At 35.0% G+C, this 17,271-nt stretch overlaps 1 protein-coding gene across 3 annotated transcripts in view; it reads right to left on the bottom strand.

Annotated features, from left to right (window-relative positions):
- Positions 1-11,980: 11,980 nt before the first annotated feature.
- Positions 11,981-17,271, bottom strand: part of SPEF2 (sperm flagellar 2) — a 73,812-nt gene continuing 68,521 nt past the window's right edge. For all 3 annotated transcript variants that reach the window (XM_015653333.1, XM_015653337.1, XM_015653336.1), the window contains one exon: positions 11,981-12,329. In XM_015653333.1, coding sequence (XP_015508819.1) covers positions 12,246-12,329 — 84 coding nt within the window. In that variant the 3' untranslated portion in view covers positions 11,981-12,245. The remainder of the gene's footprint in view (positions 12,330-17,271) is intronic.

The following is a 17,271-nucleotide window of genomic DNA, read 5'->3' as shown; positions in this document are numbered from 1 at the left end:
GGCTCTGTATAGGTACTGCTCTCTATGTGTCCCAGGCAGCTTTGCTATCTAACAGAGGCTTATGCTGTCACAGAAGTTGTATTTTAACAAACGCATGCAGAATCTAGAAGTTTCCTGACAATTGACTCATATACAAATGAGAAAATGGTGTTCAGATAGGAAACTATCAAAAAACTATTCTTTCCTGTTTATGTAGTGGGGCCAATACTTAGAGATTGAAAAGTTTATTATAGTCCTGAACGCTGTTATAATGTTCTTAATAATATAAAAATCTCCAGCCCTTCATGTGCACTGAATTTTTCTGTTCCAAGGTAAGAATAGGCAGCTGATGAAACAAAGGGGTCAGCGTCACCTAGAAACTGAGAAGACACCAGCACTGAGGAATGTAGAGAGTTAAACAACTTTGTCTGCTTTGAACTCATTGTTTAGTTGGGCTGGAAGTCATTGTAATAGAGATTTTGGAAACAAAAACAGACTTGATAACTGTTTTGTTCTTGATCCAGGTCCAAAAATGTTGCTTCCTGTGCTCAGAGGCAGTGGAACACTGCAGCAAGGGATTTTCTCATTGACACCAGTGAAGCAAAGACAGCTTCCAGCACCTAATCCATGTAGCTTTCTACCTGTCTTCATCTATCATTAACAAATACTTTTTGGAGGAATATTATTTTTATATAACTACTTGGAAAATTATGTCCAATTTAGTTGCTACAAACAACTGCGTTATCCACGCAAACGACTAAAAATATGTAGGATTGATACATACAAACTTAAAATTCATCTTCCAAAACCTAAATTAAGTTTATGAGTCATGAGTACATTGCCATATCTCTCGATCAGTTTATGAATGCCTGGCAAAGATGAAAGGAGCTAAGTGTTGGGTTTTTTCCAAAATATATTTGAAAATAATAATTTCAGTAACTACAAACAGTGATGAATTTGATAGCTCTTGTCATGCAATTTACTCTGAAAGCCTTCCATCTACCATAAAAACCACAAAAATCTAGTGCCTTCAAATCTGCTGCAGGAATTTACTACATTTGAAAGGACAGTCTATGACTCCTATTTTAGACAGTGAGCTCCAGATTCCTACCCTAATTGAAACTCAGATTTCTTACTAGGTTTCCCATCCTAAAAGACGTACAGAAACTCATGTTAGCATGTTTTGTTCCATGTCTTCTTTTAAACACATTACTTAATAGACTGCTTTTTTTAGTATAAAAATAAACAAAAGTATTTCTGAAAAAAAAAAAAGAAAAAAGTTTGGCTAGGTAGATTTTTTTATTTACCCTAAAGAAGCAGAAGTGGTTCATATAGGTGTGGGTGCGACGTGACACTTTTGCCTGTGGTCTATGTGCTAGAACTGTTTTATCTAATGAGCCACTAGCGTGCAAGCAACCTGCTGTTGGCTGTACGTGTTGGGAATGAATGATTGTGGTCTGCATGTTTCTCATAGATCAGCACTCTACAGTTACTTAATTGCATAAGAAAATCTGTCTTTTGAAGAAGTTTCACTTCTCACAGGTGATAATGGAAAAATCTGATGCTTGGCAAGATGCGCAGTTCTTTTCCCTTCCCCTTCCTTAACCCTTCCTTTCCCTTGCTTAACCCTTCTCTTCTGCCGCTTCCTTAACCCTTCACTTGCTTTCCTTCACCATTCCTTTCCTTAACTACTTCCTATCCCTCCTGAACCTTTCCCTTCCCTTCTCCGGAACTGAAGAAAAAAAAAAATGCATAGCTTCCCACTACATGTCACCACCACTTTTAAAAAAGTAATTTTTAACAGAATAGGTTAACTGGACCAACTTCATGCCCCCTCTAATCCTCGACAGTCACAGACCCTCTGAAGAGGCAGAGAGATACTTGCTCTTTCTAACTCCACAAAGACAAGAAACTATGCAAAAAAAGGAGAAAAGTCTAATTAATTAATTTATAATAAATAATAATTAATTATATTATTAACATTATTTATTATAAATATAACTAACTAATGCTATTGATTCTGCATTTAAAAACCACACAAGACCTTGACAAGGAGGATGAAGAGGTCCTCCAGTGCTGCACTAGTCTGACAATATATATTTTTGCCATCTTTTCAGATAGGAGGAAGAAAATTGACCTGATATGGAGTTTCCTGATGATATTCACTGTTTCAGTGTTTAAAACATGGGTTAAACTCATATATGTAAATGATTTTATCTGAGTTGCTGCTGCTACAGCAATTAGTCAGACAGTAATTTCATTTGTTTTGTCTATCTGAAAAGTTTGCAAAGCCCTTCACTTTTAAATAAACATGACAGTCAATTTAATGCAGGGAGTTTTTAACCACAGTAACGCATGAGGACCAAATTAGGTCAGCTTATGTTTGTGAGTTTGTTAGAAGTGCAACCTACTCAGTCAAATTAGGTCAGCTCACTGTGTCCTGCTTAGTGAAATGTGGCTCTAGAGCAGGAGATTTCAAAACAATAACTGGCACAGCCAGAGCAACCTGGGAGTACATCACCTTCTCTTCCAGGTCAGCATACCACATTTGGCTGTTATAAACAGAAGTGAGAAAACATACATCAAATATCTTTCCTCAGAAACATGATTATGCATCTCCTCCTCCAATACCATTTACCTTTTTATTTCAATTATATGTCTGTCTGAATACAATTGCTTTATCAGATAAGTGACTAACATCCAGGAAATTCTACAATATATTCTCTGCACAGAAAGAATGCAATAAAGAACTTGCATTTTCTCCTTAATTAATTCCACAAAATTATTCCAGTCTTTGTAAGCGTTATTTTGTTCATATTCATGCATTCTTTGGGTACGGAGAAGCAGTAAGATAACATATATTGACATATTCTTTTCAGTTACAAAGATTCTTCCCTCACTAAGCCCTTAAATATGCTTTTGTTTCCCTAAATCAGCTGTTTGCAATCAGTGTGTACCAGGTATTTACATTCCTTCATTGATTAATACCTCTTTAATGATACAATTAAACTAGATTGATTTACTATCCTACAGCTCCTGCTTAACATCATAAATTCCCTATCAATAATGCTGACACACACAAAACTTAAGTTAATAAACAGAGGGGTGCATTTCACTACAGCAAATGTGGCACTTCTTACATGAAGGCAAAGTATCTGATGTGCAAAACCTTTTATGGCAATAGAAATTGGCAAAACTTTTAGCCAGTCATCCCCAAAATCTGCCTGGCCTCTGTAATGTGTATGCTACTCTCAGTTCTCTTTAATAGCCTTTTCAAGAGCAGTAGTTTAACAGAGCCAGCTCTATTAAAAAGTCAATGCAAGAATGTTATCTTGAGAATCTCTCACAAAATGTTTCTAAAACACTGTGTAACTACTGCCAAAAAATCTAATTCTACTTGATTTAATGTATGGATTTGTAAATCTTTGTTATGGGAGCTGAATTTGCAATTCTAAACATAGAGGAGGTAACTGTTCAGAACTGGTATAAGCACTTACCTGTAGATTGAAAAGGACAAGTGAATCAATCTGAAAACCCAATTTACAATGCCTAACTCCATTTAACCACTTAGCCTGTTCTCCCACTCTGAGAGTGCTTAGACCACTTACAAACATATATAAATCTAACCTAGATGTGAGCTCACTGTTTCATACCTAAACCTCTGAGAGTATTAATGCAATCAAGATCAAGCTGTAAAACTCATCAGCAACAAATTAAACATAGTTTAAATACTTGGCCATCAAATGTTCTGTAGTAAAGTGTTAAGAATGATAACCCAAAATACATTCCTGTATTTGCAAAACACAGGAAATTTTGTATGTATCAGCATCAAAAGCCTCCATTGGGATTTAGTGAAGTTAAACTGCATCTGCAAGATACTTAATCAATCTTGTTCTAGTTGCATTATTAGACAGGCACTGATCAATGAAGGAACATATGGTACAATATAAATACCCAAAATGGCATTTCCTCTGAACTGGCCCCAGTTCAAGCAGAACATAACTGCTGTCAGTAGAATATTTTAAAGCAAATTGTATCCATATTCTGCAATTACTAATTTTCTAATGGCATCTTTAAACCTTTGTAATATATTTGTTTGAAATTAGCCTTTTTTACTTTAAAAACACATCAGAAGTCTTTGTTAGCAACTTACTGGGGAGACAGAATAAAAGATGGGAGACTAATTGCTAATAGCTGATTTCTAAAAGGCCTTAACAGAACTGGAACTGCAAAGTCTGACCAGATATATGGGATGCCTGATTCTAGAATGTAAACTCATTATTGCAGAGAAAAATCTGTACAAACATATGGGGTGACGCATCAGAACTCTTTTTTTTCCTCTATAAAATAAAGATTAAGAAAACATGTTGCCATTTACCTAGCTTCCAAAAGAAAGACAGCTTTTCAGCTTAGAACAAAAAGCATAACAAAGTCACTGGACTGCAGAGGTAGAATTCAATCTGAACAAGAGTGGAATGTTTTCTAGAATTGCAGTATTAAAATAAATCAGTGTCTGATGTTCTGCATGATCTTTCTCATATTCTCTTGCAATTATAAATGAAGGCTTTACTAAAAACTGACAAGAGTAATTACTAGGCTTTTTTTTTGAGAGTTTTGGGATGAAGTTTCTTGCAGTCAAAGGTCAATCTGCAGATGTAAACTCAGTTTAGTTTAAAATCAGAATAAAACACTCCACTGATTTCAGCTGAGAGAAAAATTCACCTTATGAATATAAATACTCCAAAACAAACTCTTGATAGGAAACAGTCTTTGATTTTATCTGTGTACCAGCTCTTTTTTTTTTTTTCTTTTTTTTGAGTTTGTCCTCATTTTGTTCCTTACCTTACCATTGTTTTTGTTGTTTGTATGTTCAGATGTGGGTAGTGGTAGAGAAGAGGAAACCTGTTTCTTACTTCTAATTCATCTGTTTCTGAGAAGCCACCCTAGCCCTTCCTTTGCTCAGTTTTGGATCTTTTAAGGAGTCTTGCATTTTAACCATTTGGGTTTACAATCAAGCATGAGAAGAATAAAGTAACAGAGATTTCTCTTCTTTTTCTTAGAACAAGATTGAAGATCAATTCAAACAGAGTAGTTTGCTTAGGGAAAAAATAAAGCTGTACTGATTGTCAAGTAGCCTGTATAATTCAGATAATCAGAGGTGAAAATATGCCATGGGCTAATTTCATGAGTTAAGAGTGCTCATTAATTCAACCAATTTTAAAGGAAGTGGTGGGGGAGGAAAAAAGCCAAATAGACTGAGGTATATTTCTTTTAAAGAAAAAGTCAATTGTTGCTGAAAGTGTTAAGCAGAAAACATGAAGAAGTTATTGTTAATCTCTGAAAATTAGGAAAATAAGGTTCTATTGGTTCTTTGAGTTCCTTTGGAAAAGAAGCTGAAACCTTCTGTTTCCTGATCCATTTGCCAATGGCAGAGAAGAAAAAGGACATTTTTTTTGGAAAACTATATTTTGACTCCTAAGGATGTGTATATGCTTCAGAAAAATTGCCAGCCCTTGATTGTTTTAGCAAGATTACAGTGTCTAAATTAGGTCAATAAACTGCAGTCAGTTGCGACACCTCCATATTTTATTTCACTTGGCTTGGCTTCATCTTAGGCCCAGTTCTCTTCAACAACTCCATAAATTACTTGGATAAAGGACTCATAGGGATATTAAATAAGTTTGCAAATGATAGAAAACTGGGAGGAGCTGTTGACTCCCTTGAAGGCAGAGAGGCCTTGCAGAGAACCCTCAATAAATCAGAGATGTGCAGCCGCCAGCCACATGGAGTTCAGCAAGGGGAACTGTTGGATTCCCCTAGGAATTGGTTGCTGGGATGGAGCAACCCTGGATGTACAAACTGGAGAAGGAGAGGTTGAAAAACAGCACTGCAGAAAGGGACCTGGGGCTGTGGTTCCATGGCAAGTTGAACAGGAACCAGCAGTGCCCTGGCAGCCAGGAGGGCCAACTCTGTCCTGGAGGCATCAGGGACAGCATCACCAGCTGGGCAAGGGATGGGATTGTCCTGCTCTGCTCTGAGCTGGGTCAGCCTCACCTTAAAGTGATAGGTTGGCACAGTATAAAGAAGACATGAAACCATTAGAGAGCCTCCAAATGTCAGCCATGAGAATTGGTCAGGAGGAGAAGCTGTGTGAGGAGCGGCTGAGACTGACAGGACACCTCACTGCAGTTACACCTCCCTCATGAGGGGAAGAGGAGGGGCAGACACTGATCTCTTCTCTGGGGTGACAGTGACAGAACCCAAGGGAATGGCCTGAAGCTGTGGTCAGGGGAGGTATAGGTTGGGTATCAGGAAAAGTTTCTCACCCGGGACACTGGAACAGGCTCCCCAAGGCAGTGGTCACAGCACCAGCCTGACAGAGGTCAAGAAATGCTTGGACAACACTCTCAGGCATGTGGTGGGATTCTTGGGGATGTCCTGTGTAGGGCCAGGAGTTGGACTTTGATAATCTCTGTGGATCCCTTCCAATTCAGGATAGTCCATGATTCTATGATTCTGTTAGACATAACCATACTGCAGAACTCTAACCACAAAATCTTGCTTCTTCTCTTTTAGGCTTCCTCTCAAAAACAATATAAATGATGTGTCCAGCTTAAAAACATTCTGGTTTCATTTTGTCACTAGTAATCATTACCAGATTAAAGAGGAAAACATGATGCTAAATCAATTGCAACATATACTGAGTGTCAGCTGTTATGGTATTGTAAGTTTTTGTTTTATGTTTAATCGAGGCCTGAGTACACTGAACCTTGAATTCCAAGAGATTTCAGCACATGCAGTTTTTAAAATACTGTAAATACTGATTGTATTTTTGTACATGCTGTTATTTCCATTAACAAATTTTAAATGCCCAACAAAAAATCTATACTGACATAACTAAATACTATTTATCTGAAGTAGTAACTTTTCCACAAGATGAACTATGATTAAGACCTTCTCCTAAACTTTATGAGAGCTACAGTACATGTGAAATTCTGCAGTGGATCAGATTTTGAGTTCAACAGTTATAACTTTGTACATTAAAAAAAAATCATCTTGAGCACTGGATGCCATTTGCTGAAAAAGCTGCAATTCACAGTTAACCAGGATGAAATTAAACTTTGTCACATTAAAATGTCATCCTATCTGTAAATAAGCAAGAAAAGCTTTAACTTCATGTATACAAGTATGTAAATATGTGTACATATATATAGATATAGGTATTTATAGATGTGTACATGTATACATATATGAATATATATATATACACATAAATATAGGAAACAAAGGAAAGGTGAACCTCTGTCACAAGAAAAGTGAGGAAAAGTTAAGGTTTTGCCTAATTTAAACCATTAACGGTTCATGGGCACACTCTTTCTTCCTGACAGGTACTGCTGCTACTTTTTAATTAAGAGGTACAACATTCACAGCCCAAGATAAGTACAAGTTTTTCACAAAGTACAGACAACCACTTTTTTTACGTTAATGTAGTATGGTTGTGAGCTAGAAGCTTGTCAAGCCTTTTACGCTACTAAGTCAAAACTCTGCTATTATGAAGTGTAAGGATGTCCAAAGCATTGCCCCTGAGGCCAAAAATTTGAGAAGTCTTGAATGTGAAGTCTTGGATGCAAGTGAGAAGCCTCCTAAATGTTAAGTATTGATGTCTTCCTGGTATTGGGAGGTCCAGAATTGTAGTCATCACTGTAAACATGATGAGTGCTAATTGCTTGAGGATAATGACTTTTCTCCATCTACTGCAAGCTGTGTTCCTGTTAACACATGCCAGGATTGCTCTTGCTGCCAGAACACACTGCTGGTTCATGTTCAACTTGCTGTCCATCAATATCCCCCAAGTTCTTTTCAGTAGACCTGCTCCATAGAATTAATCATTATGAGAGGCTGCCTTTGCTAGACAGGCAATCTTTTGCATGTTCCTTCTTGAATTTTCAGGGATGTTCTATGATGAGATGTTGAACAGCAGAATTTTCATTATACATTTTATTTAAAATAAACTTTAAAGAAAATATATTTTCCCACTGCCAAGAATATTTTGTAAAACTGGGAATTAAATTAAATTGTTTTTCTACTTGCAAATAAGCACATTCTTCTATAGAATCTATTTAAGGTAATAAAAGCAGTATCAACTTAGGTAATCTTTACTGATAAAGTGAACAATACTACAACTTGTGAAATTTTCTGATTGATGTTGCTTTAATTTCATAACTATAAAATTGCAAAGAAGTTTGTGTAGTGTGCTTGATTTTCAGATTGCATTTATCACTCTGTTCTTTCAATGGTTTGGAGAGCTTCTCTTAAGCTGTCTTCACACACTTAGAAATTTCAACAGCTCTAAGAGGCTTTTAACAAACCAGCTGGCTTTACTTAGGAAGAGTAAAAAAAGAAAGTGTGTCTGAACCTCATGCTCAGTGGAAATTTTGAGGTAAGGACCACAGAGCAGACTGAGGAACTTTTCATGCTATTATGGCAACAATGTGACATCACTCAGCTATTTTAAAGCAAAATAACAAAACAAAACATAACTGTCTTTTAAAGTGATCTGGTTACTTGCAAAACTCTTAATCTTCCTGTACCAGACTCTGATTTCTAAGGGACAAATCTGGAGGTATTCTACCTATATAAAGGAATGGATCATAGCCATGAAACAGACTAATATGGAGCCTGAGTTCTGTACAGCATGAATTGTTGAGATTGATTTACACCAGGAGATTTTATGCAAATTAATAAAAGTATAGAAAACATCCTAATTCAGCAGCACCTTTTGGTTTGCAGCTTTTTTGAAAGAAGATTTTTGCACAGATGGAATACAAGTAATTTTAATTATTATGAGAGCATTGATAACATTACCTTTGTTCCATCTTTTCTAAATCAAACCATCCAAGGCGTTTTCTATGCAGCATAGACAAGAATATCTGACATAAGTATAATTAAGGACTAAATAAAACATTAAAAGACATCAGGCTGTGAAAACAGGATTGGGCATGCTGCATACAATTAACTGAAAGCCAGACTAGTCTTTCAGGTACAGTTTTAAACTCTGTATGTTAATATCAAATGGGGAGTTATTTCTTCTTTTAGTTCCTATCACAAACTGTGTCTGAAAAAATTACCTATCTGGATTTTACAACTCTCTGATGAGGAAATTGGTTCATTTACCTAGTTGCTTCAACAGTTCATCTACTATGAAAAATTACAAATCTATTAAAAATCTGCTAGTTGTTTTGAAGCCAAGGGTTCCAGCCATTGAATCTTCGTGGTGTCTACCAGAATGAAGATAGGTTCTTGTAAAAATGATATCTGAAATCCCAATTTCCTCTGGTGAAGTAAAGAGACCAAGCTCTCTGTACTTTCTTATATAAAACATGATTTCCTACCATTCTTGACAATATTCTCTGAATACTTTTTAGTTTCAGCTATCCTGCCTGAAGTGTAGCTATCAAAGCTGAACACGGTCTAACTGTAACTCTCCTGCTCCATCTGAATGCAAAACTACTCAGCATTCCCCCCTCATAACAACAAGGACCTCTTTCATGTCTGGGTCACAGCTGGGCTGGAACTCAAAATCTCTTTAATAACTCTTGTGATACTCAGCCATACTCAAGTAGTAACTGTTGAAAAAATACATTGCAATTGTCAGGGCATACATTCTTTGCTTTGTAAATGACACCTTTACTTTCCCATAGAGGAGTACGTGCTCACTGCATGAAGCTTGACACCTCATATAACTTAATTCATTTCTTACTATTTTACACTACTCTGCAATCTGCACTTAATTTCATTATCATTATCAGTAATGATTATATGTCACATTCTAAATCACAGGTAAAATATATGAGCAGTGTATGAGAACGGAGGAATATATGAAGAATCTTAACTATATAGCAATTTATAATTTTCAGTAGCTGAAGCTTCTTCCTTCACTCAGGTTTATGAACTGTAGGGAAGGTTTTTTGAAAATAATACCTTTTTTGTTTTCTCATGGAGATCACTAGTATGCAAAGGCAGAATTAAACACTTAGTAATTAAAGCTGTTTTTTAATAAGAAATTAAATTTGGAAGAAACAATTTAAAGATTATGAAATATGCAAAAGACGAGAGAACTACATTACAATTTCTTTTATTCATTCTATATTTTAATATGGAGTAAAAAGCCAAATTCTTGTGTGAATATATACAGGTAATGTTTAAAAAATATTGGGGATGAAACTGACTAAATTGTATATGTTCTGTGAAGAAATTATTCTGGTAGAGAGAATAATTTGTATGTATATCATAAAGTCTGTTGTCACATCTAAAACAAGGATGTTGAGGTTTTAGCATGGTTTGTGGGGGCACAACAAAGTTACATCTGTTTCTGTGCTGGTGTGGCTAGCACAAAATATGTAGTCTGAAGAGATATTCACATTTTTTGCCTGAAGCCATGAGCTGACTGGCTTCTTTCCTGAGATTCATACATCACATATAGATGCTTTGATCTGCTATCCTTAGACTTTCTTTTCAAAATGTTAATTTAAATTTTTAATTCAAAATTTAATCAACAAAGAAATAAACCTGCCATTATTGACATCGGGCTCTAAAAATCTGAAAAAACATTTACTGTGTGATAGATTTATTTATCTGGTCTCTTAGTTGTTGTCTAACCTTTTGTCTTTTTTTTAATATGCTGCTATTGCACTTTTGATACAGAATTGTTTTATAACTCAAAAAGGCAGTCTAGAAATCTCACAAGGAACATCATCATATGTGGGTACTATACTATCTCATGCATACTTGGCTAAAAAGTAATGAAGATATATTAAAATGAAAAAATATTCTGTGCAGATAACATTCTCAGCAAAGGGTAAAGGTTTGTGGTTCCCTATGGGTTATATTATTTCAGTGGGATTATTTGTACTCTTAAAGAGCATCATGTGTTCAAATACTTTGCTGAATCAAACCACGGAAAAGAACCATTAAACATTTTGTACAATTTTATGAGGGCAGTGATGAATATAGAAAAAATATACCCAGAATGAATGAGCAGTGTTCAGATACAAGCTACTAAGACAGTGTAGAATGCTGGAGGTTTGCTAATATCTTGGGCAGCTGACAGACAGAAAATTAGACCCTATACTGAGTTAAGATAATCACAGTTATCAGTTTCCTATGTTTAGTCTTCAGAAAACTTGACTGTAGTCAAGTGTAGATTAGTAGAATACCAGAATACCACTGAAAACAGAGAAATTTTTATGCGTCTCCATTTTCAAATCTAGGGGAATTATTTACAAAGGGTATTCTGAAATGTATGTTACAAAGGTCCATGAAAAAACAGTTCCTATCAACTTATAGTCAGCCATCACTAGACACAAGAGAACGGAGAAATTGGATAAAACTGCATTTAAACACAAAAATCCTGTTATTCAGGAAAACCAGTAAGACTCAGACTTCATACAGAAAAAGAAACAACTACTTCAGCTGTAAATAGAGTGCTTGACCAAGACTGCTTAATCTGCCACAGAAGTCAACTTTCTCTAGGTGTCATGGTGTGCCATAGATATTTTTAGAAAACACCTATCACACATGAAAATCTGCAGCATGTGTCTGGAGTATATGGTGCCCTGTGTGTCAATAAAAGCCGTGTGTCAATTAAAAAAAGGATGGCAAGCAGGTCTTTAGCAGGTGGTAGCTTGAGATGTACTGCAAGGTTAGAAATAGAAAGGTTCAGTGGCAAAGATTCATCATCTCCACTGTCAACAAACACATCATTTTCATGAATGTGATGCCCAGTTTATCCTTGTCTTAGAGAAAACATTGTTTTCATTTATTTTATTAGTTAGAAGTTGCAACATGTTTTAAAAAGATTAATTGATTACAGCATTTAATTAATTACAAATAATTAACTGTACATATAAAAAAAGCTGAATAGATATCTTAGTGCATTTAGAAGAATGGGACATACTCTTTTCTTTAACCAAATTTTAATGAAGACACTACCAATTCTATCTAAATTCAGAAATTGGTTTAATTTTATTTAGAAATATCATCAGACTATTTAAGATGAGCAAACCGTAACTTTTCCTGTTGGTGGTTTTGTTGTTTTGATTTTTTTTAAATTTAAAGTAACAGAAAATGTGTAGTTGGAATGGGATTTTGCTCTTGCAAAAATAAACAGAAAAGCTTTTCTCATGGAAGAGAGGACTGGACCTGAAAGACACATTTCTTACAGAATTTGGGAAAAAAGACTTCTAATGTTCATGAACAGTAATTTTTCATACATTGATGTCTTCACTCCTGTTTTCCTCCCCATCAATTGATTGTGCTTCTTTGGATCTTTGGAGAAAGATTTTAATATCCTATGAAAAGGAAAAAGGAAATGTTAAAAGTGATTTTATGTTGCAGCCTAAAAACTGCAGTAATAATACCTTAAAACTTGCAGTTAACAACACCTATTCTATAATAACACCCTGTCTATCCATGAGGTGAGTTTACCACTGACTAGATTATGGTGAAAAACTAACTTCAGTGGAGGTAAATTATACATTCCCCACATTACAGATAATGTCTTCCAGCAGGGCACTGGAACTCATCCAGCTGAGGTGGTGTAATATCACTGAGATGATGTTTTCGTGTTATCCACAGGACTTCATTGCCTTTGGTGGTTTTACAAAAAGTGCTGTGTTAAAATGCAACTCTTAAACAGAGGTCTTAAACATTAGCTTAATATTATTAGTAAAGAGAGGGAACAAGACTGTTGTTTAAACCGGTAAACGTTACTGAGAGCATACTAAGACAAAATTTTCAATTAAGAGTGTTTTTTTAAAGAATATGTCATATTTCAGTCTGAACTTTAACAAAAATTCCAGGAAACAGATATAAAAGAAAATAAATAACTAACACTTTGAATAATATATACCCTCAGTAGGTTAATTTTGTGCTTAGTTCTTTATAGCATACTCTCTGATCTGTTAATTTTCAATAATTTTGTATTAGCAGAATCTCTGCATATCCCATTTCAGCAATACTATCCATTATAGGATGTGTAAATAGGATGAACAAGGAATTTCTGTTTTAAAAAAAGTAACATGCTGAGCATTCAAAATAAAGATAAATATTTAACTTTCTAGCATTTTCTGATATTGTCAGAATTCACATTTTTTCCTTTACAAGAATAATTAACAGTCAGATTTTTAAGATATAATAGTATTTTTATGTACATGTATTCCAATACATGTACATATTCCAATTTTGTGCATATTTTGGAGATACAACCTTTTGTTAAATGCAGGAATTGCCTGCATGTAATGATGTCTCACAAACTTGCAAAATGTCAGAAGCATTTCAGGGAATACAGGACTACGCTAAAAGAAAATATTACCAGCCTTTGGTTTTAGAGGGTTTCGCTAATATTTATCTTTGGCTCTAGGAAACACCTCACTGTAAGAAGGCATTTTTCAGCAAATTAAGTCAGAAAACATAGTTTCAATCCTCATTTGATAAAAACAACTGTAGTACTAAATACTGTCAAGAAACTGGGGATAGAGTGCTCCAACAGTTTTGCTATGTCCATCTTTAATGAAGGAAACTTTTTTTTTAATGTGAACACGTATTATTTGTATTTTTTTAATATAAGAAACAACGTCTTTTATGTACATTAAAGTTTCCAAGATTATTTAGGGGTGGGATACATGATCAAGGGAACCATAGCATAGGTCTCCATTTTTAAATGAAGTACTTAAACAGTTAGATTTTCCTTTTCTTGCACACTGAGACATTTAAAACACCACATGAAAAAAGCTTCTCAAGTTTCATAAGTATTACAGTTACAGCTTATGACTACACAGTGAATCAGCAGTGCTTTTTTCTGTCAAAACCTTGATACCTGGTTCAGTTCATAAGATGTATTTAATATAATCTGCATGAGCTCTCCCTATGACAAGAAGCTCTTTTACTTTGTGAAATGATGGAGTTCTGCATGTTTGTTGTGTAATATTAAATGGCTGTTGTGGGTATAAACAGGTTTTGTAATAGTTCTTCAACATAGCAATAAATGTTTTTTCACAAAGGCATGTTAACTACACATTAATATAAATCCTGCTTCAGTGGAACTTCTATCTGAAAGAATATCTGAATTATGTTACTGAAGTGATTAACAGAATGAACAACAGCAACAGCAGTAGCTATATGAAGTTAATTTAGATTGATTAAGCAAGGGCCTGTGCTAAATGTATTCAAATCATAAACACATAGAAATATGATGCTATATCCCTATCTTCAAAAACAGAGCCTTTTTTTAAAGGACTATTCAGGATTTGAAGGCAGAATAAGAAATGTAACACAATTTATCCAATTTATCATAATGTTTTTGATATTAATAAACTCCATGCTAATTATCAAACTACCTTATCCTCAGTATTTATAAGAATGTAGTCCACTCAAAGTCACATATTGCATTAAGCATTAAGAATTATATAAGTAGAATATATCCCAGACTCTTTTTTTAAATTTATCACAATCAAAATGCTGAATTATTAAAATATGTGGTTGTTTCTGTATTACCATATCTGTGACAGTCTCAGAACAGATGGTAAAATTTTTAACAAATAATAATGAGGCCAAAGGAAAACCCCTTAATTGGCCAAATCGAATAGACAAACACATGCAATGGAAAAAGCAGATTGTTTACTCCTCCCATCTGAATCAGCTGGTCTAATAAAAATCTTCTCTCATTCATTACTAGAGTTATTTAAAGGAAATTTAATTGAGCATGTAATGAAGTGCCTTCATAAACATGCACTTGTAAATGTCATCTGCCTATTCTCAAGGAATAAATTTCATCTGGTAAGTGAAAAAAATGTGTTGATAATGGCAAACACTTGAAAGTTCTAGTTAGACCCAGAAAACCTTGTAATCAGGACAGAAAAGACATGATGAAAAAGTAATAGAATTTCTGGTCATATTAATTTGTAGATGTTTGTACAAAGGCTGACAGAAAGGTCACCATCATGTAGGATGTTGCCAGCTCACTAGCATAGAAAGCAAAATCCCTGCAAAAGACAATATATCTCACACAGAAAAAAAATTTTTTTGAGCCATGACAGATAGTAATATTTGAAATTGAACAGGTCATCAAGATCCAAAAGAATCAGGTATCCAACCTAAATATGAAAAATTGGAAGCTAGACATTCCCTTTATAGTTCTCTACAAAACATTTTACTTTCTGCTGTTTACAACTGCATTAGTAAAAACATTTTAACTTTTAGAAACCACACCCTAACTTGCTATATTTATCTTGTAAAAGATCTCAAAATAACAGCACTGTGGTTGACTTTCATTTTTATAGACATCTCTAAGGAGAATTTCTGCAAAAATAATTGATGCTAAAAATATTGTCTTGGAAAGAAAAAAGTTTACCTGTTCCCCAAATAGGGAATTGATACAGGAAAAATTTTCCTGGAGTCCATATGGAAGAGACCAGAATTATAACATACTTAAAACAATGGATCCTGGGTCTCTGTGCCTGTTTGCTGGTGAATATAGCACTTCTTTTTGTAAACTTGAGTATTGGTTTCACGCATAAAACAAAAGTCTGTATTTCACATTACAGTCAAGGAATGAAATAGTCTGGGTTTTAGTACAGAAGCCATAGAGTACTCTAACTGAGATACAGTCAGTATAAGTCTTTTCAAAAGGAATTTTTAATTAATAAAAATGAGAACTGAAGCTCTGCATCACCTAACTGTTGAGTCAGGAGATACAGACATCAATGGAACCTGCCAATTAAGCAGAAAAATGTCATATTTAAATAAAATTACACCAACATATAAACAAGATGTAGGAACTCCTCTGGGCTAGAATATGTGCACTGAAACCCTCAGTTACTGCTAAGATTCATATCCACTATCCTAAAGCTTTTCTCATAGACTGACAATTTTTATACCTGAATTGCCCTGAATATATCCTACCAGCCAGAAATAACACAGGCCAGAGTGAAAATGTTTTAACAAGGAGTTCCTGTAAATTGTCTAGCATATAGATATGGCTTTACTCAGTTTGCACCCTAATTTAGTTTTTCTTTAGTTTCATCACATTTACTCTTCATGAAGAGGGTGCATTATATTAAATACTACAAAGTCAGTGAGTGCGTAAACAGTTCTTAGGGCGGAAAACATCTAGAGAGCTGGTTTAAAAAATGCTTTGGTCTACAAGAAATTCAGTGAGGTTATAAAAAAATCAAATTATAAAATGCAGTATTCAATTAAATAAAGAGTCAGGAAGAAAGAAGGGGGAAGGGAAGAAAAGGGAAGGGAGGAATGACCTAACATTGCCTAGCATCCATCTTCCCAAATTGGCTGCAACATCAACATAGGCAGGATGGACACACATGGATAGTTATAATCTTCAATAGTCTTGTCTTTATCTTACATTTTCTATCACTTTTTACTGTAGCAAATGGAATTTTAACCCTCACTTTCACTGAGTAAAAATTCTTATATTTTATCTTTTACTATCTTTCACTAAGAATGATTATGAGTGATACAATAAACGCCGGGAAATTCACACCCTACAAGTGAGGAATATAATTAAGAAACAGCAAATTACTCCTAAACTATCATGTATCATGTATCTTATCCAGATTTACATTTTGTGGCACACTATGTGGGTGATCATCTAAACCTTGTGATGACTCTATATTGGATGTGGGACACAACCTCTCATCTTCTCATGCTATTTTCTTACACCCTGTATATCACATACTTTTTTCATAGTTTGATACCTTAAACAGGGTGATTCTCTGGGCCAAACTTGCCTTTCATGCAACTGTTTTAATGCATGTTTAAACATAGGTGCAGGCAGCAGGGAAGAACATTTGGACCTGTACTGCCTCTGCATGCCCTTTTCTGCTGCCTGGTCAGCCTTGGAATGGAATGGGATCTACCACATATCCTACAGTGCCCTGCAGTACAATCATGTTGGGAGGATAATTCAACCAGACTCCTTTCTGTGGATGGGGAGAAAGGCAAAGCCTCATCAGACAAGGCAGTGGAAAACCTGTAGGCAGCTCCAGGCCAACAAAACTTGTACAAAAATTGGGTCAGAAAGCAGCCCCATCTTTGCTGGATGGAATTTTCATGGAAAACAAAACAACTGATCTATCCTAAAGCTGCTGGGCTATATAGCTGATCTACACTGCATTATCTATTGGTAGTATGTACATTAATTACATGTACGTTTCTGGGATAATGCAAATTTATGCATGTGTGTTTACAAAGCCTTTGGTCCCAGACAGAATACTT

This window comes from Parus major, chromosome Z (genome assembly GCF_001522545.3).
Source record: "Parus major isolate Abel chromosome Z, Parus_major1.1, whole genome shotgun sequence".
Classification (NCBI taxonomy): Eukaryota; Metazoa; Chordata; class Aves; order Passeriformes; family Paridae; genus Parus; species Parus major.
Note: the sequence above shows the minus strand (reverse complement) of the source record. Positions and strands in the feature narration are given on the sequence as shown.